The following is a 27,973-nucleotide window of genomic DNA, read 5'->3' as shown; positions in this document are numbered from 1 at the left end:
GAGGAGGAGGAGGAGGAGGAGTTTGGATTTATACCCCGCCCTTCACTACCCAAAGGTGACTCAAAGCGGCTTACAAACTCCTTTCCCTTCCCCTCCACACAACAGACCCCCTGTGAGGTCGGTGGGGCTGAGAGAGCTCTGACAGAACCCGCTCTTTTTCAATAACAGCTCTTATCAGAGCTATGGCTTGCCCAAGGTCATCCAACTAGGTGCAAGTGGAGGAGTGGGGAATCAAACCCCGTTCTCCCAGATTAGAGTCCGCGCACTTAACCACTACACCAAACTGTCTCTCTGGAGCAGTTCCTTGCTTTTGAAGGCAAGGAGGAAGTGGAGCCTGGGCAGTTGAAAAGGCTTTAAAAGGACTCGGCGAGGCCTTGGAAGTGGATCTCCCGGGGGCTACATTCCAATACAGTCAAAAGTGAAACGTTCGATATCGCAGAACTTTCGCTCTCATGAAACCCTTCGCTTTCAGGGGGGGAAATTCGCTTTCGCCGAACTGACTTTGGCTGTGACTCCCGAATGCTAGGGATAAAGAGGGAACCGGTGTCGCTGTTGTTGTGCAGGGGATCTGTCTGGATGCTCTCAGCTGAGAGACGAACTTGTGGTCTGACTTGGTGGCACGACAATCTGATATAGAGCAGTAGGGGAGTTTAAGTTGACTGAAAACAGTACAGTTCTAAAAGGGTGAAAGCTTGTGTTGGCTTAGTTTGGCTTCTCCTTGCTCTTCCCTGTGGAAGATCTGGAGGGATCTTAAGGGAGCCAGAGGTCCATCAGGGGCTATTAGCTCCAAGGTATAGAGGGAACACTCTGTCTGGGGCAGTGATGCTCTGTATTCTTAGTGTTTGGGGGGGCAACAGTGGGAGGGCTTCTGGAGTTCTGGCCCTGCTGGTGGACCTCCTGATGGCACCTGGTCTTTTTGGCCGTTGTGTGACACAGAGTGTTGGACTGGATGGGCCATTGGCCCGATCCAGCATTGGCCTCTCTTATGTTCTTATAGGAACTCTCAGTCTGGGGCAAGTGATACTCTGTATTCTTGATGCTTGGGGGGGGGCAACAGTGGGAGGGCTTCTAGTGTCCTGGCCCCACTGCTGGACCTCCTGAGGGCACCTGGTGTTTTTGGCCAATGTGTGACAGAGTGTTGGACTGGATGGGCCATTGGCCTGATCCAGCATTGGCCTCTCTTATGTTCTTATAGGAACTCTCAGTCTGGGGCAAGTGATGCTCTGTATTCCTGGTGCTTTGGGGGGGGGCAACAGTGGGAGGGCTTCTAGTGTCCTGCCCCCACTGGTGGACCTCCTGATTGCACATGGTATTTACAGAGTGTTGGACTGGATGGGCCATTGGCTTCTCTTATGTTCTTATGTTTAAGCCGAGTCTTTACTTCTGAATCTCTCTCTGGTCTTTCCCAGAGACCCTTTGCCTCTCTCAGGAAATGGGAAAACACATTTTATGTATCTGTTGGTTCATTTGTTTTATACCCCGCACCATCTTCCCACAGGGGACTTGTGGTTCCAGGGGAGTCTAAGCTGGGGAGTCTTGTGTGTGTGTTTTTTAATACTTTCTTTATTCATTTTTGTTAAACAGCCAGTAAGCACTTTTATATAATCATTGTCATTTTTTCGGAGTCTTACATACAACGTTTCCCCCCCCCCACACCACCAATTATATACTCTCACCCACCTTTTTCGGAATATTGTCTCATCTTTACCGCGTAATAACACAGTCAGTTTATCCCATTCGGCTATCTCCAGCAGTTTCTTAACTATATCTAATCTAGAGGGTAATTTATCTGATTTCCAACATCGGGCTACCATAATTCTTGATGAAGTTAAAATATATTTTAATAAATATCTGTCTTCTCTAGGTTATAGATAACCTAAGCTGGGGAGTCTTGTGAGCAAAAATTCTACTTTGTGAGCGACTGGCATTAAAGTGGTGAGCGAGCGATTTGGCCACGGCACAGATTAGTTTGCTTGGGAGCCATCCTTCCTGAGCGAAGGCAAAATCGCGTGAGCTGGAGGTTAAAAAACTGTCAGCTAGCTCACACTAACACAGCTTAGAGGGAACTCTGGATTTGACTCCCAGATGGATTGCCCGTCACTCCCCCAAACAGCCAGTTCTATCAGGATCAGTTTTGTTCTGATGGATAAACTATTACAGGTATGTCTGTATTTCAAACAATAACTAGATTTAGGTCAGGAATAACTTTTCCTGTTGTCTAGGAAAGAGGGGTGTCTGCGACAGAAGGTTGAGAGGGATAGGGGACAGTATAGTCTGGTAAATAATAGTGTGGATACATCTAAGAGCGGAGGACTTGTGACCCTCCTAGATCATATTAAGCAATCTTTCCCTTTAATGCAATGGAGATTTCAAGGGTTTGCCTGTCAGCCTTACAAATTGCCGGTGATTTAGGATAAAATCATCCTGCCAGACTCCATGAATATAGTCTTTTAAACCTGTCTAAGCCAGGAGCTATTACCATGTCTTGTACCAATGGGTTCCACGACTCTGGAACACTCAGTAAAACTAATCTCGTGAGCTTCATTGAGCGGTCCCGAGTTCCAGTATTATGAAAGAAGGAGAGTTGCCTGTTCTCTATATGATGTATAATCATTTTAGCTTTTTTAAATTTTAGCTTAACTTCCACAGATGCTTTTGCCTTCCCCGTCAGATAGATGCGGCAGGTTTCTCTAGTTTGCACTCTTTCTAGATCCACGATATCCTTCTTGAGACGGTGCACCCAGAGCGTTGGTCTTTCAGACATGCATAGGTGTGCCACGTGGCCATGTTTTCTGCCCCAGTAAGGTTTTCTTTGGGCGCGATCACACGCACAAGTAGCCGTGCCATAGGCGCGAATGTCGGGCAGATTTAAAGGGCGCGATCAGACACGAACATCCGGGAAGCTCCCCGCACCCGTCGGCAACCCATTTTGCTCCAATGCAGAAGTGGAGTAGAAAGACACCATGGAAAGTCTGGTAGCAAACAGGTTGCTACGGGCCACGGATGGACTTTCCCCTTTCTGAGTGCTCCAGCACGCTCTCATGGCGTCGGGATGGTCTGATCAGGCCATCCCGACTCCGTGCCGTTGTTTTTCTCCCCGTCTCAGTATGCACCTCATCGCACACTCCATAGGGAGCCCTCCGTGCTGAGATGCAATTCATCGATTCCTCGTTTAAGCACATCGGGAAGAAACGGCAAAAAGCAAACAAAAAACCCCAGACTCACCCGCGGTTGCGTCTGATCACACAGTGGTAGGCTGCCCCCGCAGCTTCAGAGGACTATCTGATCGCGCAACTGCTGGTTAAATTCCTCCAGAGGAAATAGTCTCGCTTCCTCCCGTTATCTCGCAAGTGTGACTGCCACCTTCCTGCCGATCGAGGTGTATTTTTGAATGGTTGCTATAACAGATCGTGAAACACGGACACGCAGATTTGTTTCTCCGCTGTCAACGGTGGGCTGTCTGTTCCCAAGCGAAGACGGCTGTTTCCCTGTCTCGAGATGTTTCCCAGATCTGAGATGCATCTAGCTAACGTTCTTTCCAAGAAGGAGCTCGAGGAGGTCTTCAAGGTTAGGCCGGAGAGCCACAAGGACCTAAAAATATCCTCTCTGCCTAATTTTAAAATGCCAACTCTCTGGAGCTGAGGGAACAAACGCGTGGAAGGCTGGGTGCTGGCTTGAATTCCGCGCAGGCCAACAACCTTTTTGTGTGTGTTTACAAAAAGAAGAGGAATGAGACCAGCTTAAAGATGTCGGTGTCTAGACATGCAGTCACTCTTTACGGTTCAATGTCTTGGTGATGACTTGTTAAACGAGAGCTACAAAATCTGAACATGGCTCAACCAGGGATGGTCGTTTTCAGGCCTGTAGCTACAGCGGGGCGTTTCGGGGGCCCACCCCACAAATAGCCATGCCAGAAACCTTATTTTTGAGGAGAGACGGCCTGCTGCCAAGGTGAGAGCACTGCAACTTGCCCTCAAGATCCCCTCTCCCTCCCACTGTGGAATTTTTGGGGAGCAGCATGTGACCTTGGAAAAGAAGAGAAGAAGAAGAGATTGGATTTATACCCCGCCCTTCACTACCCAAAGGTGTCTCAGAGCGGCTTACAAACTCCTCCCCCTCCCCACAACAGACACCCTGTGAGGTAGGTGGGGCTGAGAGAGCTCTGGCAGAAACGGCTCTTTTTCAAGGACAGCTCTGAGAGAACTATGGCTTGCCCAAGGTCATCCAGCAGGTGCAAGTGGAGGAGTGGGGAATCAAACCCAGTTCTCCCAGATTAGAGTCAGCGCACTTAACCACTACACCAAACTACACCAAAATCCAAAACAAACTACACCAAAAGACAGCTCAGAGGACATTTAATTGCGGTCAGGAGGCATTTAAAGGGCTTTTGAGTTCCCTTCCACAGGGTAAGAAAGCCTAGGAGGGCACTCAAGAATAGCACCTTCAGTGCATCCCCAACAATCCCCCTTCCCCCTTTCTGCTAGCCCAGCCCTAATGTATACCACCTAGGTCATGGTGAGTTTTTCAAAAGCATCCCCATGAGCCTTTGGGAATTAATTAATTTGCATGTTTCCCAAAGGTTGGGAAGTTGAAAGACTGACCATAACCTAGGTGGTATACAGCAGGATAGGGCTAGCAGAGAAGGGGGTGATTGGTCAAGCGTTGAAGGTATCAGTGCCTGTTACGGCTCAGGTGGGGTGTCACCTGACGCTGCCACCACTCTGGTTTTAGGATCCCTTGAGAAGGCCCAGAGCACCCTTCCAAGACCTTCAGACGTCCCTTGTTTGGCCGAATAAGATGCGTGAGGACCAGGCAGAGTAAACAACAAATAAAAGGTTTATTTTTACAGGAGGTCAGCCCAATATGGGAAACAAACAAGGTGCAAGAACAGTAACGATAAGCGGGTGAAGGGAAAAGAAACCAAATGCCCTAACGCGACGAGACTCACAGTCCCTAGACCACTGTCTCAGTTGGGCCTGAGCAGGGGTCATTTTGTAGAAAAAGAGGTGCAGGAGCTCATTAGCATAACTCATTAGCATAACTTTTTTGCATATGCCACACCCCCTGACATCAACGGAAGTGTGTCAGAAGGCAACGCCCACCGCTCAGGCTCCACTGGACTGTTTTGGATTGCTATCTATGGGGGGGGGAACGTGCAGATCTGCCCTCACAGAGGAGGGAGAGCTTGTACCTGAATAAAACTTGGATCTTAAAGGTGCCACTGGACTGTTTTGGACCGGGGGGGCCGGGGGGGCTCTGCAACTTACCTGGCTGCTTCTTGCTCTGACTGAGGGCTGCTGGGAGCAGGGGGTGGGGCTTGTTGCATGTTCCCGCCCCCTGGGCGCTTTACTGCCGGAGCTCCGCTCCTGTGCGCTTCTGCAGGAAATGACACCCTGGGCCTGAGTCTACTCACCCTTCCTCTCAGGGTGAGGGTCTCTCCCAGCAGCAGCCTTCCCTCTGGCCCTGCTCCCTTGGAAGAAAGAACAACTCCTCTTCTGTACCAGTTCTTTTATTATAAGTCCCCTTTCTCTGTGATTGGCTAAAATTGGCACCAAAACCTCTCAGGGGCTTCGGGGAGTTGTAGGCCTAGCCTCCTCCCACTGCTGCTCAGGCTCCCTGGGCCTGCTAGGCCTCTGGTTGCACAGCCCAGATCACGACAGTGCCCTTCTAAGCTTTCTTGCCCTGTGCAAGCAAACTCAAAAGGTATTTGAGTGCCTTCTGAAGGCAACGAAATGCCCTGTGAGATGTTTTTTTCCCTAGGAACTGACATGCTCGCTGCCCAGGCTTCCCAAGTACTTACCGTGATTCGGCGGGGGACACAGATGTCTTTGCAGGATCATTCCCGTGGGGACAACAGACGCGCCGCACCATGCCGTCGCCAGGAAGTGACGCTGGGTGACGCTCTGGCAATGGGGCTGGAAACTCGATGGTACCATCGAGTTTTCAGCCCCATTGCCAGAGCGTCGCCCAGCGTCACTTCCTGGCGACGGCAAGGTGCGTTACAGGGAGGAATGGTCCGGCTGGGGAGCATGTTTCCCCCGCCGGATCGTGGTAAGTACTTGGGAACCCTATCGCTGCCCTGTCCTTTGAAGGAAGGGCTAGAAGCAAGTTCAGAAGCCTCCGCCTTTAAAGACCGGTGTTCAGATTGATTTAATTAACTTCAATTTAACTGCCCCCTTAAAAATTTAAATGCCTCCCAAACAAAAAAAAAATCCTGGATAAGATGCAGCGCCCCCTAAAAATCCGCATATCGTGTTTGAATGAGAAGCCAGGTGGTTAAGTGAAGCGAAGCTTGACTCGCCTGATTGGTCGTTGGCTTGTATCCCCGCAACACAGCTCCTCCCCTGAACGCTGCGTTATTGGAATGCAGTTTGGTAACCGTGCTTGAGATAAAAATGTTCTGTTTCGGGCCTGAATGAGTGACGCTTGAACATCCACTGGTTTGGCTTCTGTCCCGATCACTGGTAGTGAACGCAGACCTAATTTTCCAGCGATCGGTTTGGTGCTTCAACTGACACCGGAGTGTAGAGTTTTATAGAAACACGACGTTTATGGGTGACTGACTTATACGATTTGTGAGTGATGCAATTGTCTGTTTAAACAAATGCCTGCTGAGCGGAGCAGGTTGTGCAGCCAAGATGGAAGGGTAGTAGAACTCGAGCAGGCTGTGCGAGAACATTCGTGTATGAAAACTCCATTGCGCTGTGGTGGTGGTTGTCAGGGGTCATTTCATAGAAAAAGAGGTGCAGGAGTTCATTAGCATAACTTATTTGCATATGCCACACCCCGTGACATCACCGGGAGTGTGTCAGAAGGCAACACCCACCGCTCAGGCACCACCAGACTGTTGTGGGTTGCTAGCTAGTTGGGGGGGGTGGACATGCAGATCTGTCTTCACAGAGGAGGGAGAGCTTGTGCCTGAATAAAACTTGGTCTTAAAGGTGCCACTGGACTGTTTTGGACGTAAGAGTCCACGCACTTAACCACGACACCAAACTGGCTCTCAGATTAGAGTTGGCACTCCAAACCACCTCAGGCTAGAATTTGTTTGGGCTCCCCTCTGAGACGAGACGCCTAAGTCGGTCTGGAACAGAGAGAAAGAGGGCCCTGGGTGCTGCTGGGCTCTGGTTTGGTGACACCACCAGCGAGGGTTGCTAACCTCCAGGTGGGGGCTGGAGATCTCCCACTATCACAACTGATCTCCAGGGGACAGAGGAGGAGGAGATTGGGCTTATATCCCACCCTTCACTCAGAATCTCAGAGTGGCTTACAAACTCCTTTCCCTTCCCCTCCCCACAAGAGACACCCTGTGAGCAATGTTCCCTCTAAGCTGTGGAGTCTTGTGAGCAAAAATCCTACTTTGTGAGCTACAGGCATCAAAGTTATGAGCAAGCGATTTGGCTACTGCACACATTAGTTTGCTCTGGAGCCCTCCTTCCTGAGCTAAGACAAAAATCTGTGAGCTAGAGGCTAAAAAACTGTGAGCTGCGGTGGCTCAAGTGCTTAAGACGCTGAACTGCAGACCGGAAGGTTGGTAGTTCGGCAGTTCGAAACCCGAATGCTGCATGACGCAGTGAGCTCCCGTCTCTGGCCCCAGCTCCTGCCGACCTAGCAGTTCGAAAGCAAGAATATGCAAGTAGATAAAAAGGTACCACTTTGGCGGGAAGGGAACAGCGTTCCGTGCGCCTTGGTGTTTAGTCATGCCGGCCACATGACCACGGAAACGTCTTCGGACAGCGCTGGCTCTTCGGCTTTGAAACAGAGATGAGCACCGCAACCCTAGAGTCGGATTCGACTGGCTTTCGAGCAAGGGAAACCTTTACCTTTACCTTCTAGCTCACACTAACTCAGCTTAGAGGGAACACTGCCTGTGAGGTGGGTGGGGCTGAGAGAGCTCTTTCCAGAGCTGTCCTTGAGAGAACAGCTGTGCCAGAACTCTGGCTTGCCCAAGGTCATCCAGCAGCTGCCAGAGGAGGAGTGGGGAATCAAACCCGGTCCTCCCAGATTAGAGCCCGCGCACTTCACCACAACACCAAACTGGCTCTCGGTCTGAGAAAGAGATCAAGGCCTCTTGAGCAGCTCTCCGGGGTGAGTGGCAGCCGCCAGCTCACCCTCAGCCTTGGAGGGTCCCCCGGATAAGCCTACCCCCTCCTTGTCCCCAGACCCCAGGACAGAATCGGAAAGGGCAGGAGACTGCTCAGCGATCCATTCTTTCCCTCACCCCCATGGCTTCGTAACCAAGGCCAGAAGGTAACGGCCCAATGAAAGCTATTTGGCTTCTGACTGGGAGACCGTCTCCGCCAAATTACCTCTGGAGATGGCTCTGCGGATATTTTAGCTCCTAGTTATTTTTCTGAAATGAGTCTTTACTGAAGAGATTCCAAGACAGCTTTTGGCTAGGAACGTTTTCTCGCGTCCAGCCTCATGGTTCTGCAGATTTAGAGTCGCTTCCATCTTCCGAAGATGGGATGGTGATTTCTGCCAAGCTCTCCCTCTCTGGAAGACCCCCGCTTTGCCCTCTGTGCCATTCCTGAACATAGAATCATAGAATGTTAGAGTCGGAAGGGACCTTGCAGGTCAACTAGTCCAACCCCCTGCACTCGGCAGGAGTATCGCTGAAAGAGAGCCCTACATACCTACAACATAACCCAATGCACTGACCCCTCCCCCAAACAAAATTTTGGAGTGGTTGGGCCTTCAAAAGGAGGGGCAAACAGGGATGTCTAGGATAGGAGAGGTCTATCAGTGGCTACTAGCCATGGTGACTGAGGGGAACCTCCACATTCAGAGACCGTTGGCCTCTCAGTCCCAGTGCCAGGGGGCAACATCGGGGGAAGGCCTCGGCCTCTCTGGCCTGTTGTTGGCCCTCCAGAGGAACTGGTTGGCCACTCTGTGAGACAGGATGCTGGACTAGATGGATCACTGGTCTGATCCAGCAGGGCTCTTCTGATGTCCTTATGAAGGCCTCAGCCTCTATGCCGTTGTTGACCCTCCAGAGGAACTGGTTGGCCACTCTGTGAGACAGGATGCTGGACTAGATGGATCACTGGTCTGATCCAGCAGGGCTCTTCTGATGTCCTTATGAAGGCCTCAGCCTCTATGCCGTTGTTGACCCTCCAGAGGAACTGGTTGGCCACTCTGTGAGACAGGATGCTGGACTAGATGGATCACTGGTCTGATCCAGCAGGGCTCTTCTGATGTCCTTATGAAGGCCTCAGCCTCTATGCCGTTGTTGACCCTCCAGAGGAACTGGTTGGCCACTCTGTGAGACAGGATGCTGGACTAGATGGATCACTGGTCTGATCCAGCAGGGCTCTTCTGATGATCTAATAAATGCCTCAGCCTCTATGCCATTGTTGGTCCTCCAGAGGAACTGGTTGTCCACTGTGTGAGACAGGATGCTGGACTAGATGGATCACTGGTCTGATCCAGCAGGGCTCTTCTTATGTTCTTATGAAGGTCTTGGCCTCTATGCCCTGTTGTTGGCCCTCCAGAGGAACTGGTTGACCTCTGTTTTAAACAGGATGCTGGACTAGATGGACCACTGGTCTGATCCAGCAGGGCTCTTCTGAGGTTCTTATGAAGGCCTCGGCCTCTCTGCCCTGTTCCTGGCCCTGCAGAGGAACTGTTTGGCCTTTGTTTGAGACAAGATGCTGGACTAGATGGACTACTGGTCTGATCCAGCAGGGCTCTTCCAATGTTCTTAAAGTTGTGCTTTGCAAGGTTGGAGTGAGGTGTAGGGGGAATGTATGGACTGACTAGTGGTTAACCAAAAGAAGCCTGAATGTGAACAGTTGATCTTCAAGGCATACATGGTTCTCTGACTTAACCTCCTGACAATTGCCTTCTGTGAGGCATGATTTTTTGTACATTACTGGTTGACCTCTGTACATTATTTCACATCTGTGCTCTGGGCTCTTCAAACATCCCTGTTCTGTTCGGCCTGCATGCTAGTGGGGTGGATCTTCTTTGTGTATAGACAGCCGCACTGAGACTTTGTTCAGTTGATAGGCAGCACTGTGTACTGGAACTGGCTTTTCTTTTTTGGCAGAGTATTTTGGTCTGGCCCATAGCACCCAGCATGGTACTGGGAAGATTTCCAAGAGCCGTACTGCTTGGCTTCTCTGAGGCTGGAGATCACAGGATCGGGTTGCCAAGTCCTACCTCTTGCTGTAGCGGGGGACTCCCGGCTCGCTCCATAGAGTTTTCCCTCGGATGACCGTGCCCGGCGTGGTCGCGTCACTTCCGGGTGACGTGCACGTCACGTACTTTGGGGGTGGAGTTCCCCCCGGGCCCCGATCCGCCGGCGGCGGGGAACGGGCCTCTGGGGCGGGGGGACTTGGCAAGCTTATCACAGGACAACATAGCATCCGCCTTAGTTCCAAGGACTCCAAAATGGACGGTACAATTCTAAGGCCCACAAGCGCTTAGAGAAGGGTTTCACTGACTTTTTAAATTATTATTATTATTATTATTATTATTATTATTATCCCCCTCCCCACAACAGATGCCCTATGAGGTAGGTGGGGCTGAGAGAGCTCTAACAGAAATGGCTCTTTTTCAAGAACAGCTGTTCCAGAACTTATGGCTTGCCCAAGGTCATCCAGCCAGGTGCAAGTGGAGGAGTGGGGAATCACACCCAGTTCTCCCAGATCAGAGTCCATGCACTTAACCACTACACCAAAGAAGCAGCGGATTGAGGGTTTTGTTTAAGACCCGCTATGGATTATGGTTCATTGATTTTATTGAATTTATTTGAAACGTTTATTAGCCGCCTTTCTTCCTTAATAAACTCAAGGCGGCTTACAGTATAAACAAAATACGTAAGAGTTCACGAAACCAGCATTAGAAACAACAATTCAGGACGTTTTTAATCGAACGCACGCCTTAAAAAAGGCCATCTTCAGCTGCCCTCATGAAGACTGAAAGTGAGGGGGCCAGGGACAAACCCTGGGGAGCCTTTTAGTGTAGTGGTGAAGTGCGTGGACTCTAATCTGGGAGAACCGGGCTTGATTCCCCACTCCTACACGTGCAGCTGCTGGATGACCTAGGGCAAGCCATAGTTCTGTCAGAGCTGTTCTTGAAAAAGAGCCGTCTCTCTCAGAGCTCTCTCAGCCCCACCTACCTCCCAGGATGTCTGTTGTGGGGAGGGGAAGGGAAAGGAGGCAGACAACAGGGCTGTTAAGCCCTCGCCCGGGGTGAAGGTCCCCTGCCCCCCAGGTCCTGTTGCCTGGAGAAAAATTAAAAAGAAAAATAAGGCCTTGTCTGCTTACAGGAAGTTATTATCACAGAGTTCCCAATGAGTCCTGTAGCTGCCTGGAAGTGACAAAGGGTAGCTCTAGGAATCACTGGAAACTCTGTGATAAAATAACTTCTGGTTTTGCCATAGAGTTTCTGACATTTCCTAGAGCTAAACAATCCAAAGGAATAACACACAGTCCCAAAACAGTCAGGTATGGAAACAATATATACAGACGTGTGTTAGATGCCCACAGAACAATACGACAACAAATGAGGCTATATTAAAGCCATAACATATTTAGTGTCTGGGAATATGTTGTTAGTCTTTATTACATCACAGAAAAAATACAAAGGTCATAGAAAATCACATAGCAGTCTGCTCGAGTCTCTCTGTATCCCTCAAACAATCTGTTGTCCTTATTCAAATTCACAAAAGCCGTCTGCTCAAAGTTCAATAAGTCTGTATTTCTCTTTCAGTCAACACTTTTTCCGGATATCTAAGCGTTTCAGACCTCTGGCCTTTCCTCAGGAACAAATCCTATGTAGGAATCTTACATTCAATCTTACATTCAAGTAGACACTTTCATTGATGTGCTTTTCTGTTAATCTGTTTGGGCAAGGTCTCCTCCCTTATTTCCAAGCGTGCCGAAACTGCTGGCAAAGTAAAGTGGGCCCACACTATGCCTTTTCTGTGATGGGATATGTTGTTAGTCTTTATTAGGTAAAGTAAAGGTAAAGGTTTCCCTTGCTCAAAAGCCAGTCGCATCCGACGCTAGGGATGCAGTGCTCATTTCCGTTTCCAAGCTGAAGAGGCAGTGCTGTCCGAAGACGTTTCCGTGGTTTCCGGACTAGACGCCGAGGCGCACGGAACGCTGTTACCTTCCCACCGAAGCGGTACCTATTTATCTACTTGCAATCTCTTGCTTTCGAACTGCTAGGTTGGCAGGAGCTGGGACCAGAGAAGGGAGCTCACTCCGTCTTGCGGCACTTGGGTCTCGAACTGTCAAACTACCGGCCTTCAAGTCTGCATTTCAGCATCTTAACCACTTGAGCCTATGTTATGGCTTTAATATAGTCTCATTTGTTGTTGTATTGTTCTGTGGGCATCTAGCACGCGTCTGTATATATTATTTTCATTTCCTAGAGCTCCCTGTGTCATTTCTGGGTAGTGCTAGGAATCACCGGGAATTCAGTGGTAAGAACTTCCTGTAAGTAGACAAGGCCATGTGTTTCTTATTAATTTTTCTCCCAGGATGCTGGCCCCCTACAACCCTCTCGCTGGCTGCCACGCTGGCACCCATGACAGCCAATGAGAAACCATGCTTACAGGGGCCCCGTCCTCTTTCTGAAAAGTTTGGCAGGCACCAGTGGAAGCAAAGCTATTTTTGGGCAGGAACGCACAGGAACGGAGTTCCGGCTGGCTCCCGAGTAGGCCACGCCCAGCAGGAACTCATTAGCATAACAGGCCACACCCAACAGCAGGAACTCATTAGGATTGGCTACATTAGGGGGTGTGTGGCCTAACATGCAAAGGAGTTCCTGCTACAAAAAAAGGCCCTGGGTTTTGACAACTAACAAGGTAAACAGAATAAGAAGCAAAAGGTGGGTGTGGCTGGATGACCACACTAATGTGCTAATGAGCTGTGCTGTCAGGGGTGTGGCCTAATATGCTAATGAGTTCCTGCTGTTGGGTGTAGCCTATTATGCTAATGAATTCATGCTGGGCTTTTTCTACAAAAAGAGCCCTGATCCGTGGAAGTATCGATGGGCACCGTGGCACCCAGAAGTGCCACGTTGGAGCCCTGCCTTAGTCTGTATATCAGTGGAGGCGTTCTTGGAGGCCACCCCCCTCCACTATTAACCCTTTGATGTGTTTTCCGCTGCAGGAAATCGCTTTTGCTTACCCACCTCCTGCTCTCTGGATAGGGTAGGCGGTGTGTTTAAATAGATAACAGGCCCCGTCTGGGGAGCTTCACATCTGCCGTCCAAGTCAGCCAGCAGTTTGCACGATTCCCACCCCCCTCCCCACCGCCGCTTGCTTTCAAGGACACACGAAATCCCGACGCGTTTTGGAGTTCACAGGCCCGAAGCTGGGAATCCATACCGCGGCTCCCTGCAGGCGTGGACTCTTGTGAACCGGGGCCCCGCCGTTGACCTCGCTAATAGATTTAATTGGCCGAGCGTCTCAAAGCAGGACGGCTCTGCTCGTTCCTACATTTCCCTCGATGTGCTTTTAGAGTTTTGGCACCGGCGTATTTATGTTCCGTTCGCTTCCAACGCAGGCCCTTTGCTGCAGCCAGTCTATTAATTTTTAAACTGCCTGGAGCTACAGATCACGATGGGTGGCTGGCCGTGGCGGTTCCAGCTCCAAACAGCTGGGATAAGCGACCTGTTCCATTGAAACAAAACCCCAGCGGTCTCCGGTTTCTCAAGGAGGCTTAATCCTCTCTCTTCAGGCCTGTCAGCACAAGAGAGCCCTGCCTTGTGAGTGTCTCTCCTGCCTCCCGCTGCATGACATCTGTCCAGCAGACCTAAGCGTCCCAGCCTTGGCTTCTAAGCCGCGGCGGTTGCGCCTGGTCTCGCGACCTGAGGCCGGTGAGGGCTCACGCACGCGAGGCGTTTCCTCGCAGTCCGGCCGCGATTTTGCAGAGGACAGTAAATCGAGACGTTATGTAAGCAGTGTATCTTGGAATGCAATCGCCCCTTTGAAATTCCATTCATTAATGGGCTTTTAATTGAAGGAATATGTATTTATGGAAGCAAGATACTTTGGTAGGTTCCCACTGTAGTTGGTTTATGTCACTGGATAGGCTAGACTGCAAGCAGATGGAAGAATTTTCTTTTGTCGATAGAAGAAGAAGAAGAGGAGGAGGAGACTGGATTTATACCCTGCCCTTCACTGTAAGTCTCAGAGTGGCTTACAAACTCCTTTCCCCGCCCCTCCCCACAAGAGACACCCTGTGACGTAGGTGTGAGATAGATAGACAGATAGACAGACAGACAATCCGGGGCAGTTTAAAGGTAAAGGTAAAGGTTCCCTTGCTCGAAAGCCAGTCGAATCCGACTCTATGGTTGCGGTGCTCATCTCCATTTCAAAGCCGAAGAGCCAGCGCTGTCCGAAGACGTTTCCGTGGTCATGTGGCCGGCATGACTAAACACCAAGGTGCACGGAACGCTGTTCCCTTCCCACCGAAGTGGTCCCTATTTATCTACTTGCAATTTTTTGCTTTCGAACTGCTAGGTTGGCAGGATAGGTTGAGATAGACAGACAGACTATCCGGGGCAGTTTACAGTGAGCTAAAATAACGCAACGCTAAAACCAAATAGCAGAACTTCAGAACAATGAAAAAGAGCCCAAAATCTGTAAAAGTAAACCTATTGTGCAAAGCATTCAGTGTTCACTCTGTACGGATTACCTCAGCAGCCTGACGACAGCCATGTTGGCGGTGGTATCCCCATGGGGGGGAATGTCTGGGAGAAAGAGCTTGCATAAAGGCCTCATGGAGAATTTGTGGCCATGGGGAGATATGAACTGGGGTTGCCAGACGCCTAGTCTGGGCGGGGGGGTTCCCCTGATTTTCGGGGCTTCAGTCGGTCAGCTGACCAGCGGGGGAAGCCCCACCCCAAACAGCCATGTCATGCATCAGCATCGTCAACCCTCTGGTGTCCCGCAGAAGTGATGTCATCACGCTGTGCTGTGGTAACCATAGAGTTTTAGCCAAAGTGCTAGAGTGTCGCCTTACGAGTGCGAAGCTGGGAAATCGGAGAACCTGGTAGACCTATCTGAAGACATGAGCAGTGGCTCACGAAAGCACATGCCTTGCTTTTGTTGTTGTTGTTCAGTCGCACAGTCGAGTCCGACTCTTCGCGCCCCCATGGACCAGATCCCGCCAGGCCTTTCTGTCTTCCGCCGTCCTCTGAAGTTTGCTACAAATGTTGTTAGTCTTGGGTGCTACTGGACTCTTGCTCTTTTTTACTGGCACACCTATTGTTATACTGCCATTTTTTAAAAAATGAAGACGCTCTATTGGCCTGGGAGAGGGGGAGTTGACTGCCGCTGGAGGACAGGGAAGTTGTGGGGAAACCGACCGTGCAGAACCCCCCGTTGTCGCTGTGCGGTGCCGGCAGCCGTACCTGCAAGGGGGGGAACCACACAACCCCATGTGGAAACCACCGTATTCACGGAGGAGATATTAGTCAGTTGTTGTTAACTATCATGGTGGGGTTGCCAGCTTCCAGGTGGGGCCCGGAGATCTCCCAGAATTAACAACTGATCTCCCATCGACAGAGATCCGTCCCTCTGAAGAAAACGGCTGCATTGGAGGGTGAGCTCTATGGCATCACAAACCTGCTGAGCTCCACCCCCCCCCAGCTCCACTGTCACGGGCTGGGGTGCCAGTCAAAGGGAGTCCAGAACACGCCAAGGTCAGGAGCCAAGAAGCCAGTGCAAAGTCCAAAAAGCCAAGCCAGGGTCAGGAGCCAGAAACACAGAGCCAAATCCAAATTACTAACCAGAAACGTAGTCCAAAGCCAAGCCGGGGTCAGGAGCCTGGAACACAGAGCCAAGTCCAAAGCCAGGGGGTCCAAAGGTCCAGGTACAAGAGCCGAGCCGGAGTGGATGCTAGCAGCACGAAGCTGACTTGTTGCTTCCACGAAGAGTACTGCCCAGAGTGTGGAGTTAAATGCTGCTACCAATTAGCCAGCTGCACAATTGGCCGGGCTCCTGTTAGAACTCTGGGCTAGCTCAGCGTCTCCCTTGTAGCCTGGCCTCTCTTCACCCGGTGGCTACGTTTTGCCGCAGTCGCTCCCTTAAACGAGTCACATGTGGGGGTGAGTCAGGAGGACTTTCCGCTTGCAGTTCTTCCTTCTTATCTGGGCCAGATGTGAAGACTGCTGTTGCAGGCGCTTGCCAGCTCTCTTCTGCTTCAGAGGGGCCAGCTGTGGTTTGTGCAGGCCCTGTCAGCTCATCCTCATCTATACCCATGACACTCACCTTCCCTAGGCTGCCACCCCCAGGTCTCCAGGAATGTCCCAATCTGGAGCTGGCAACCCTGTCTCATGGCAAAATGGGACCTTCATGTTTGGGTATAACGTACCTCTAAATGACAGCTGCTGGAAGGCACTGGCTTCTGCACCCCTCTCCATGAACCTGTGGTTGGCCCCTGTAGGGAATGGGATAGCAACCTGGATGAAGTGTCCGTCTCATCTGGGCTCTGTTTTGATAGCAGAGCGTCAGCTACAGTGGTCATCGCATCTGTCTGGCATGCAAAAGATTGAAACCCATCCCCCTCCGAACCTTTTCAGTTAAAAGCAGGGGTCATTTAATAGAAAAAGAGGTGTAGGGGCTCATTAGCATAACTAATTTGCATAATTTATTTGCATATACCACACCCCCTGACATCACAAGTGTGTCAGGAGGCAACATCCACCGCTCAGGCTCCACTGGACTGTTTTGGATTGCTTGCTATTGGTTAAAGGTGCCACTGGACTGTTTTGGATGGCTAGCTGTTGGAGGGGGACGCGTAGATCTGCCCTCACAGAGGAGGGAGAGCTTGTACCTGAAGGCGGGCGGGGTCTCTGCAACTTACCTGGCTGCTTCTTGCTCCTCGTGGCCTGAGGGCTGCTGGGAGCAGGGGGCGGGGCTTGTTGCATGTGCCCGCCCCCTGGGCTCCTTACTGCCGGAGCTCCGCTCCTGTGTGCTCCCGCAGGAAATGACCCCTGGTTAAAAGGACCAGATCAGAGGTGTTGTGAAGGACCTTTCTCTGAGATCTGCTGCTGCCGGTCAGAGCAGACAATACCGACCTTGATAGATGAGTGTTCTGGCATAACGTCAGGCCAACATCCCTGTGTTAGTGGTGGGCGGCCTCATCACTCCAGTTGTTTCTTTGGCTGGAGATGGCTTCTGAAGGGCCCTGGGGTGTTGTGCTCGTCCGAACGGTCTCTGGAAGGGCCAGTTTGGTTTCTGTGACACGTGATCTGATCTGGTTTCTCCCCCACCCCCCCATGTCTGACAGGGAGGAATGCATCTTCACCATCGATCCGTCAACTGCCAGAGACCTCGATGATGCCTTGTCCTGCAAGCTGCTTCCTGATGGTATGTAGCATTTTGTATGTAACATCTGTGTGCGCCTCTGTGTATGTGTGTGTTGTCACTTGGGGGTGGGAGGTACCGTCAAGTCTCAGTTGACTCACGGCAGCCCTGTAAAGTTTTCAAGGCTAGAGACATTCAGAGGTGGTTTGCCATTGCTTGGCTCCACAGAGCAACTCCAGACTCCCTCCGTGGTCTGCATCCAAAGACGAAAGGGTGTAAAGCTTAGTTTGTACAGTATATTGTGTTATCCTATGAATACATTTTTGTATTGCTGCAACCTGCATTGTCTATCTGGTCAGACAGGTCAACAACTCAAATGGACTGGGGTCAGTGTGGAAAGGAGGGGGGGCACAGGACTGGCCCCAGCTTATTTTGCACCCTAGGCGAGGATCCCTTCTGGTGCCCCCCCATGCCACGATCAGAGCCCGGTCAGAGCCAGTGGGGGGGCTTTTGGTGGGGGTGCTCTCCTGGCCCTGATGCTGCTGCTTTTGCTGCAGCTGCCAGTCCCCAGCCGCGAGGAAGAGGAGGAGTAGTGCAGGCAGGGAGTAGTTGGCCAAAGAGGCAGCGGGTGGCAGAGGTGGCGGCGGGGGTCACCTGGCTGCAGAAATGCAGGGCTTTTGGCGGTCCGCGGTTGCAGTTTGGCGGCCCTAAGGGCTGGCACGCTCTAGGCGAACGCCTAGTGAGCGAACCGGCCCTGGGGGGGCACCAAGATTGGTCAGTGCTGAGAGCACCAGTGAGCCTTAATCCGCCCCTGCTGCATTGCTCCCATGTTCTGATGTGATCGGGCTAGCCTGGGCTGTCCAGATCAGGCCCTGTGGTCACTTAGTAGCTACCAGGGGTCATTTCCTGCAGGAGCGCACAGGAGCAGAGCTCCGGCAGTAAAGAGCCCAGGGGGCGGGCACATACAACAAGCTCCACCCCCCTGCTCCTAGCAGCCCTCAGTCAGAGCAAGAAGCAGCCAGGTAAGAGCCCCCCCCGCCCCCCGGTCCAAAACAGTCCGGTGGCACCTTTAAGACCAAGTTTTATTCAGGTACAAGCTCTCCCTCCTCTGCGAGGACAGATCTGCACATTCCTCCCCCCCCCTAATAGCTAGCAATCCAAAACAGTCCAGTGGAGCCTGAGCGGTGGGTGTTGCCTTCTGACACACTTCCAGTGACATCAGGGGGTGCGGCATATGCTAATGAGTTATGCTAATGAGTTATGCTAATGAGCTCTTGCACCTCTTTTTCTATGAAACGACCCCTGGTAGCTACTAACGTTTTCTCTCTTCAAATGCACAATCCACCAGGGAAATTAAAATCTTTCAGCGGGCGCTAAACCGGTAAAATGGTGACGGCTTTCCTGCAGGGCTGAGGGTTCTTGGCTCAGTCTCCCAGCGTCTTCCTTGAAAAGCCCTTTCTCTACCTGAGACGCTGGAGAGCTATTGCCAGTCAGGGTGCGACGGTACCGGGGCTCATCGGACCGGGGTTTGCCCCCGCAGAAGGCAGCTTCACAGGTTCCCTGACTCCCCCACTGAAATGTCACCGACTCAGAGCTTGGTCCCAGAGGGCCTCAGCGGGGCTTTGGAGACCGCTGGGAAAACTCTCCTTTTCCACTCGGGGCTGAGTCACTCTCCAGCGATGGGAATGTGTTGAAATGAGGTAAACGGTGACTGTTCCAGCAATAAGCTAAAAAAACCCGAGAACCTATCGTTTTGTTTCACCACCTCCGTATTGTTTCAAAGCCTCCAGGGAGTCGGCTCTTAGTTGAATAAAAGCGACACACACGCGCACACGGCAGTGGGATCGGTGATAGGGCCGCTTTGGTCGAACCAGATCGAGACCAGTATTCCCTCTAAGCTAAGTTTGTGTGAACTAGCTCACAATTTTTTAACCCCCAGCTCACACATTTTTGTCTTAGCTCAGGAAGGATGGCTCCAGAGGAAATTAATTTATGCAGTAGCCCAATCGCTCACTCACAACTTTAGTGCCGATAGCTCACAAAGTAGAATTCTTGCTCACAAGACTCCACAGCTTAGAGGGAACATTGATCGAGACCCCCTTCTCCCCGTGGCTGATCGTTTGACAATGAAACCAGCTGCACAGCTCTGTCGCAAGCCACCTTTTGGATCCTCAGTGCCTCAGAAGGTGTGGTTTGAATAAGCCGACAAACTCAGTCTCCCTTTTGTTATACGCAAAGAGAAGACGGCGACACCTCCTTTCCTTGAGGAGGGGGCGTGCTTAGAGACTCCTCCCGAGTCAAAGTTTCAGAATACTGCAGACGTCCGGTTCCTGTTGGACTTCACTGGGGCCTGTACCAATGTTCCCCCTAAGATGAGTCAGTGTGAGCCAGCTCACAGTTTTTTAGACTCCGGCTCACACGTTTTTGTCTCCGCTCAGGAAGGATGGCCCCAGAGCAAACTAATTTACGCAGCAGCCAAATCGCTCTCTCACAGCTTTAATGCCAGTAGCTCACCAAGTAGAATTTTTGCCCACAAGACCCCACAGCTTAGAGGGGGCATTTGCCTGTACTGTAGGTCTGGGGAGAGCCCGCGACCAGCTCAGCGCACAAGCCCCGCGGCACACTTCTACACTCAACGGCAACATTCTCTCCCATGCTTTGCATCGTGTCGATGCTCCTATCGGGTGGCTTCTGGAGACCAAGCCCTAGGACGAAAGGCCGAGGGACTTGGGGAATGTTTGTTGTGGAGAAGAGGAGGCTGAGGGGGGGGGGAACACACACGATTGCTCTCTTGAAATATTTGCAGGGCTGTCACAGGGCTGTCTACCCTTGCGGTTTATATTTTTGCATACTGCATACGCTTGGGGTCCCTATTGTTTGGCTGTGCTGTAGGAATGCCTGCAGATAAATCAGGCTTCCTAGATAAGAGCTGCTAACAAGAAGAATATTGCATAAGAACATAAGAGACACCAATGTTGGATCAGGCCAAAGGCCCCTCCAGTCCAACACTCTGTGTCACACAGGGGCCAGAAATACCACGTGCCATCAGGACGTCCTCCAGTGGGGCCAGGACATTAGAACCCCTCCCACTGTTGCCCTCACCCCCCAGGCACCAAGAAGACAGAGCATCCCTTGCCCCAGACCGAGAGTTCCTATCTAGACCTTGTGGCTCATAGCCACTGATGGACCTCTGCTCCATATAAGAACATAAGAACATAGGAGAAGCCAGTGTTGGATCAGGCCAATGGCCCATCCAGTCCAACACTCAGTGGCCAGAAATACCAGGTGCCATCAGGAGGTCCACCAGTGGGGCCAGGACACTAGGAGCCCTCCCACTGTTCCCCCCCCCCCCAAGCACCAAGAACACAGAGCATCCCTTGCCCCAGAGAAGAAGGTCTTCCTTTTATCCGTTCTAACCCGACCGCTCAGCAATTTCTTGTATTGTGAGAAAGGGAGAAAAGTACCTCTTTCTCTTCCTGATCTATCCCATGCATAATGTTATAAACCTCAATCATGTCACCCCTCAGTCTTCGTTTCTCCAAGGGGAAGAGCCCTAAGCGCTTTAACCTTTCCTCATAGGGAAAGTGTTCCAACCCTTTTATCATTCGAGTTTCCCTTTTCTGCACTTTTTCCAAAGCTACGTATAATATTCTTTTTAAGGTGTGGTGACCAGAACTGCACACAGTATTCCAAATTGAGGTCACACCATTGATTTATATAGGGGCGTTATGATATTTGCTGATCTGTTTTCAATACCCTTCCTAATAATCCCCAGCATAGCATTGGCCTTTATTGCAGTCACACACTGTCTTGATATTTTCAGTGAGTTACCTACTACAATTCCAAGATCTCTCTCTTGTTCAGTCTCTGCCAGTTCAGACCCCATCAATGTGTATTTATATTTAGGATTTTTGGCTCCAAAAATGCAAAGCTGTGCAACCCAGCTGTGGGTACCATTTCAGGGAGCACCAGAGCAGGCATGTAAGGGCCAGGCAGGGATGGTATGCCAGATGCACCGGGACCCGCCCGTCACCCCGGCAGCAGCTTAAGCCAACCCAGGAGTCCGGCGGAAGAGTCCCGGTAGCTGTACAATTCAGTAGACACTTGAGAGAATAGGACTGATGGGGCCAGAAATATTCTCTGCACCGATGGAAGAGCTCCTTGCATGGGAAGAATGTGCTCGAGGAAAAGCCCCTCTGCTAGCAGAACGCACCCTCAAGCTCCGATGGGCTATGTAGCATTAACCGTTATCCTAGCTGTTTATGTCTCGAGGATGATCGGGGGCCCGGAGACCAATAAGCCCTAGGAGGAAAGGCCAAGGGACTTGGGAATGCTCAGTCCGGAGAAGAGGAGGTTGAGGGGGGACAGGATGGCTCTCTTGAAGTATTTGCAGGGCTGTCACTCGGAGGAGGGCAGGGAGCTGTTCCTTGTTGGCAGCAGAGGAGAGGACTCGCAAGAATGGGTTTATATTCAGGGCGGGAAGGGACCGGCTGGATCTTAGGAAAAACTTTTTGACAGTCAGAGTGGTGCCACAGTGGAATCAGCTGCCTCGGGAGGTGGTGAGATCCCCCTCCCTGGCAGTCTTTAAGCAGTGTCTGGACAAACGCTGGTCAGGCATGCTCTAGCCTGTCCCTGCATTGAGCAGGGGGTCGGACTGGATGGCCTGCGTGGCCCACTTCCGACTGTGTGATTCGATGTTTCTACGTAGCCCCACATCGAAGTATTGATGCCCCTCATTGTCAGCCCCACTGCCTCGTTTGCAGGAAGGCACCCCGGACTCTGCAGTTTCAGAGGGGAGCTATGTTGGAGGAGAAAAGGTAGCTTAGAGTCCGGCATGGAGATGCATCTGACGAAGAGAGCCGGTGTTTCTCGAAAGAGAGCTAGTTTGGCGTCGTGGTTAAGTGCGCAGACTCTAATCTGGGAGAACCGGGTTTGATTCTCCACTCCTCCACTTGCACCTGGCTGGATGACCTTGGAAAAGCCGTAGTTCTGATAAGAGCTGTCCTTGAAAAAGAGCCGTTTCTGCCAGAGCTCTCTCAGCCCCACCTCCCTCACAGGGTGTCTCTAGTGGGGAGGGGAAGGGAAAGGAGTTTGTAAGCCGCTCTGAGACATCTTTGGGTAGTGAAGGGCAGGGGATAAATCCAGTCTCCTCCTCCTCTTCTTCTTCTTCTCCCAGAGCTCTCTCAGCCCCACCTACCTCACAGGGTGTCTGTTGTGGGGAGGGGAAGGGAAAAGGAGTTTGTGAGCCGCTCTGAGACACCTTTGGGTAGTGAAGGGCAGGGTATAAATCCAATCTCTTCTTCTCTCTCCTATGCTACAATGTCGTTTGTAAGTCTTAAAGGTGCCACTGGGCCAATGGGGTGGTTTGTCTTGTTTCCTTGAGCGTCCTGGACTGCCCTTTTTTTCTCTGATGACTTTCTGCTTGGACCTCCTTCCTGGTCATGGTCTTCTGTGGGACAAGTTTTTGGCAAGGGGAGAAGGGGGGGGAATTCAAATAAATGGATAGTGATGTTCAGTCGCACAGTCGAGTCCGACTCTTCGCGACCCAGTATCAGCCAGTATCATCATGCCCCTGTATAAATCGATGGTGCAACCTCATTTAGACTACTGTGTACAGTTCTGGTCACCACACCTCAGAAAGGATATTACAGCACTGGAAAAAGTGCAGAAAGGGGCAACTAGAATGATCAAAGGGTTGGAACACTTTTCCTACGAAGAAAGGTTAAAGTGCTTGGGGGCTCTTTCGCTTGGAGGAATGACGGCTGAGGGGGTGACATGATCGAGGTTTATAAGATTATGCATGGGATAGAGCAGGCGGAGAAAGAAGTCCTTTTCTCCCTTTCTCACAATACAAGAACTCGTGGGCACTCAGTGACATTGCTGAGCAGTCGGGTTAGAACAGACAAAAGGAAGTCCTTCTTCACCCAAAGAGTGATGAACACATGGAATTCCCTGCCACACGAGGTGGTGGCAGCTACAAGCATGGACGGCTTCCAGAGGGAATTGGATGAACATATGGAGCAGAGGTCCATCAGGGGCTATTAGCCACAAGGTATAGATAGGGACTCTCAGTCTGGGGCAAGGGATGCTCTGTAGTCTTGGTGCTTGGGGGGGGGCAACAGTGGGAGGGCTTCTAGTGTCCTGGCCCCACTGCTGGACCTCCCGAGGGCACCTGGTATTTCTGGCCACTGTGTGACACGGAGTGTTGGACTGGATGGGCCATTGGCCTGATCCAACATTGGCTTCTCTTATGGCCTTATGTTCTTATGGTACAGTGAGGAAAATAGAACTTCGCATTTGAAGAAAACTAAATTGTAAATGATGGGTAACAGGATGCAGCCATGATGTGAATGAAATTGAATATGGGGGCGGGAGGCGGGGAACCCACAGAAATGCCACAGCTGACGCCTGGATTCCTCCCTGGGCTTAGTCGGCATCTCCGCCGCTAGGTTGCCAAGTCAATGGCGGCTTGTTCTACAGACCGGCCTGTGTTTTGCCACTAGGAAAGAGGGGGGGGGGAGGTATACCGAGAAGATTAAAAACAGGCACCCCCATCTACGTAGGAAAGGTTTCTCTCAGATGACAAGTGGACGTACGCATATCCCAGGATCCTACATGCTGTGTTTAGTGTGGCTCCTGCTGTTGAGATCGTCTGACATTCTCGGTCTCGCCCTGTATTTCTCTGCATCACATCCAATTTGTGAGCACTTCTTCGGCTCATTTCTGAGCAAGCACCGCCGGCTGCGAGCCTTAATTCAATTCAGGGAGCCGGTCTACCTACGCACTCGCTGAATCCATCCATTTGTTTCCGCGAATGTCGTCAGAAGCGGTTTAGCGAAGGGAGACCCAGTGGTGGAGCTACCCAGGTCTGCTGTCAGCCCTGACTAGCACTGACAGCCGCAGGAGGCAAGCAGGATTTCCCCTCAGCCCTGACGAAACAACCAAGAATCTGCAGCACTGAATAAACAAATGAATTGATTGAGGCAGAAGCTTTCTTGGAATGGATACCTCTTCCTCAGAAGTTTTGTCAACAAACTCTCTCTCACTTGTGAATCCCCAAATCTCCCTAAAAGGGCAAAACAGGTTTGGAAAGTGGCCGGCCCTCTGCCCCTGCCTTTTACTGACAGAAACCAAGGCTTGAAAGCTGACAATATTGTTGTGCTTGCCTCGCAACCCCTACTATGGCCACTGCAGTGGGCATTTGTTTCTTAGAGGTTTCTTAAAGGTGCTGCTTTAGTATTTTGGGTTCCTTATGCCCTAGGTAGATAGGTAGACAGACAGACAGACAGACGAATGGATGGATAGGTAGATTTAGATTTTTTTCCTGCAAACCTGGGGCTTTTATCTATCTTCTCTGTTCACCACTGCGGTCTCTGGATTTAAGTATTAGAATATAGATAGTAAGATTTAAGTATTAGAATATAGATAGATGATGGGAGAAGGGTTATGTATCACCCTTCTGTGGGGGTGCAGCGCTTGGGAATCCCTCATTGGGAGAGAGGTGGTCTAAAAAACATTTCAGGGAAACATTCACTAACGTTAAATGAAATAAATGAGGCATTCATGTGGCCTCACTTTGGTGTAGCAGTTAAGTGTGTGGACTGTAATCTGGGAGAACTGGGTTTGATTCCCCACTCCTCTGTATGCAGCTGCTGGGGTGACTTTGGGTCAGTCACAAGTTCTTTCAGAGCTGTTCTCTCAAGAGCAGTTCTTGAAAGAGGTCTCTTAGCCCCATCTACCTCACAGGGTGTCTGTTCTGGGGAGGGGAAGGGATTGTAAGCCGCTCTGAGACTCCGAGTGAAGGGCGGGGTATAAATCCAATCTCTTCTTCTTCCCTCTCACTTAACTGTTTTCTTGATGACTCGTTCGACGGGCACCTCCCTTTCCTGAAGTTTTCAAATAGTGGTCCCCAAGTTACACTTACGATGATAAGCATAGCGTTGGGAAAGTTTGCAGAGTCAAAGGGGCAGTTGCAAGAGGGCTTCCTTGCCAGCTGATTGCCTTGAATTATTGCTTGACGGAGGTACCTGCTTCATATCTGGTCTTCTGGATCCTGAGACTTCTCCCAAGTCCAAGAAACAGGCAGCCAGGAGAGCCAGTTTGGTGTCGTGGTTATGTGCGCGGACTCTAATCTGGGAGAACCGGGTTTGATTCCCCACTCCTCCACTTGCAGCTGCTGGATGACCTTGGGCAAGCCATAGTTCTGACAAGAGCTGTCCTTGAAAGGGCAGTTCTCGAAAGAGCTCTCTCAGCCCCACCTGCCTCACAGGGTGCCTGTTGTGGGGAGGGGAAGGGAAAAGAGTTTGTAAGCCACTCTGAGGCTCCCTTGGGTAGTGAAGGGCGGGGTATAAATCCAATCTCCATCTCCTCCTCCTCCTCCTCCTCTTCTTCTTCTTCTTCTTCTGGTAGTGGACGGGGTATAAATCCAATCTCTTCCTCCTCCTCAGATATGTTCTAGAGTCCATGCTTGTGTAGTGGTTAAGTGCGTGGACTCTAATCTGGGAGAACTGGGTTTGATTCCCCACTCCTCCACTTGCACCTGGCTGGATGACCTTGGGCAAGCCTTAGCTCTGATAAGAGCTGTTCTTGAAAAACAGCAGTTTCTGTCAAGAGCTGTCTCAGCCCCACCTGCCTCGCAGGGTGTCTGTTGTGGGGAGGGGAAGGGAAAGGAGTTTGTAAGCCGCTCTGAGACTCCTTTGGGTAGTGAAGGGCGGGGTATATATCCAATCTTCTCCTCCTCCTCTTCTCCTCCTTGCAGGAATTTGGTGTAGTGGTTAAGTGTGCAGACTCTAATCTGGGAGAACCGGGTTTGATTCCCCACTCCTCCACTTGCACCTGGCTGGATGACCTTGGGCAAGCCATAGTTCTGATAAGAGCTGTTCTTGAAAAACAGCAGTTTCTGTCAAGAGCTGTCTCAGCCCCACCTGCCTCGCAGGGTGTCTGTTGTGAGGAGGGGAAGGAGTTTGTAAGCCGCTCTGAGGCTCCCTTGGGTAGTGAAGGACGGGGTATAAATCCAGTCTCTTCTTCTTCTGGCCATCTAAAGAGGACTTTGCTTTGCATGCTCCCATCCTGAGGCCTGACCTCCCAGGGACAGCATTTCACGTCCTCTGCACCCAAAATGATTCTAATTTGTGTAGGCTGCTGGGTGCCACTTCTCAGCTCCGTCAACCCAATGAGTGTTAATTTCCCGGTAAAATTAGCCCTCTCAGATGGAGCTGGGAGTAGTAATAAACACAGCTTGCGGTGCGATTTGCCAGAAATCGTCCTCCCTCCCTTCATCTCTTTGGCCGGGTGCCCCAGTGCGGAGTGGGGGCTCGGAGCACCAGCCAAGTTACAGAAAGTTCTCCCGTAGTAAGTTCTCTCCATTAGCAAAGAGTTCTCCCCGCACAGGATAGAAACCCGATCTTAACAGAAGCTCCGTCGCCCCTTGGCTACGACTTCCTCAACGGCTCGCCTTGGTGGGAGGCTTTGAGTCTGAACTTCAGTGCCTCGGATTGAGAAAGGGGTCCGAAGCCGGACCAAATGGCAAGTCTGAGCAATTGAGGCCATTCTGATGAGGTGTGTGTGTGTGCTGGGGGGCAGGACAGGCAGGATAGAGGGGCAGGAGAAATCGTGGCTGGGTGGGGACCGGAGTCCAGATGCAGGCGAGGCAGGAGAGATCCAGTGTGTAGTGGCTGCTGTTGGACTAGGAGCTGGGAGTCCCGGGTTTAATTCCCATATTGCCATGACGCTCCCTGGGGAATATTTGTCCAGTCAGTCAGTGAGTGTCTGTCTCTGTCTCTCTCTCTTTCCCCCTATGCTGGGGATTATTAGGAAGGGAATTTAAAACAAAACAGCCAGTATCATCATGCCCCTGTATAAATCAATGGTGCGACCTCATTCAGACTACTGTGTACAGTTCTGGTCACCACACCTCAGAAGGGATATTATAGCACTGGGAAAAGTGCAGAAAAGGACAACTAGAACGATCAAACGGTTGGAACACTTTCCCTATGAAGAAAAGTTAAAGCGCTTGGGACTCTTTCGCTTGGAGGAATGACGGCTGAGGGGGTGACATGATCGAGGTTTATAAGATTATGCATGGGATAGAGCAGGCGGTGAAAGAAGTCCTTTTTTCCCTTTCTCACAATACAAGAACTCGTGGGCACTCAGTGACATTGCTGAACAGTTGGGTTACAACAGATAAAAGGAAGTCCTTCTTCACCCAAAGAGTGATTCACACATGGAATTCACTGCCACAGGAGGTGGTGGCAGCTACAAGCATGGACGGCTTCAAGAAGAAGAAAAAGAGATTGGATTTATACCCCGCCCTTCACTACCCAAGGGAGTCTCAGAATGGCTTACAAACTCCTTTCCCTTCCCCTCCCCACAACAGACATCCTGTGAGGTAGGTGGGGTTGAGAGAGCTCTGACAGAAACTGCTCTTTTTCAAGAACAGCTCTTATCAGAACTACGGCTTGCCCAAGGTCATCCAGCCAGGGGCAAGTGGAAGAGTGGGGAATCAAACCCGGTTCTCCCAGATTAGAGTCCGCACACTTAACCACTACACCAAACATATGGAGCAGAGGTCCATCAGTGGCTATCAGCCACAAGATATAGATAGGAACTCGGTCCGGGGCAAGTGATGCTCTGTATTCTTGGGGGGGGGGGCAACAGGGGGAGGGCTTCTGGTGTCCTGGCCCCACTGATGGACCTCCTGAT

General features: G+C 51.1%; 1 protein-coding gene across 1 annotated transcript in view; it reads left to right on the top strand.

Annotated features, from left to right (window-relative positions):
• The window catches only part of DIS3L2 (DIS3 like 3'-5' exoribonuclease 2), a 364,836-nt gene that overhangs the window by 195,797 nt on the left and 141,066 nt on the right, over positions 1 to 27,973 (top strand). The window contains exon 11 of the mRNA XM_015414784.1: positions 17,256 to 17,335. Within this exon, the coding sequence (XP_015270270.1) occupies positions 17,256 to 17,335 (80 nt within the window). The remainder of the gene's footprint in view (positions 1 to 17,255; positions 17,336 to 27,973) is intronic.

Source organism: Gekko japonicus, unplaced genomic scaffold (genome assembly GCF_001447785.1).
Source record: "Gekko japonicus isolate JY-2015 unplaced genomic scaffold, Gekko_japonicus_V1.1 scaffold1662, whole genome shotgun sequence".
NCBI classification, from domain to species: domain Eukaryota; kingdom Metazoa; phylum Chordata; class Lepidosauria; order Squamata; family Gekkonidae; genus Gekko; species Gekko japonicus.
This window is presented reverse-complemented; position numbering and strand designations above follow the sequence as displayed.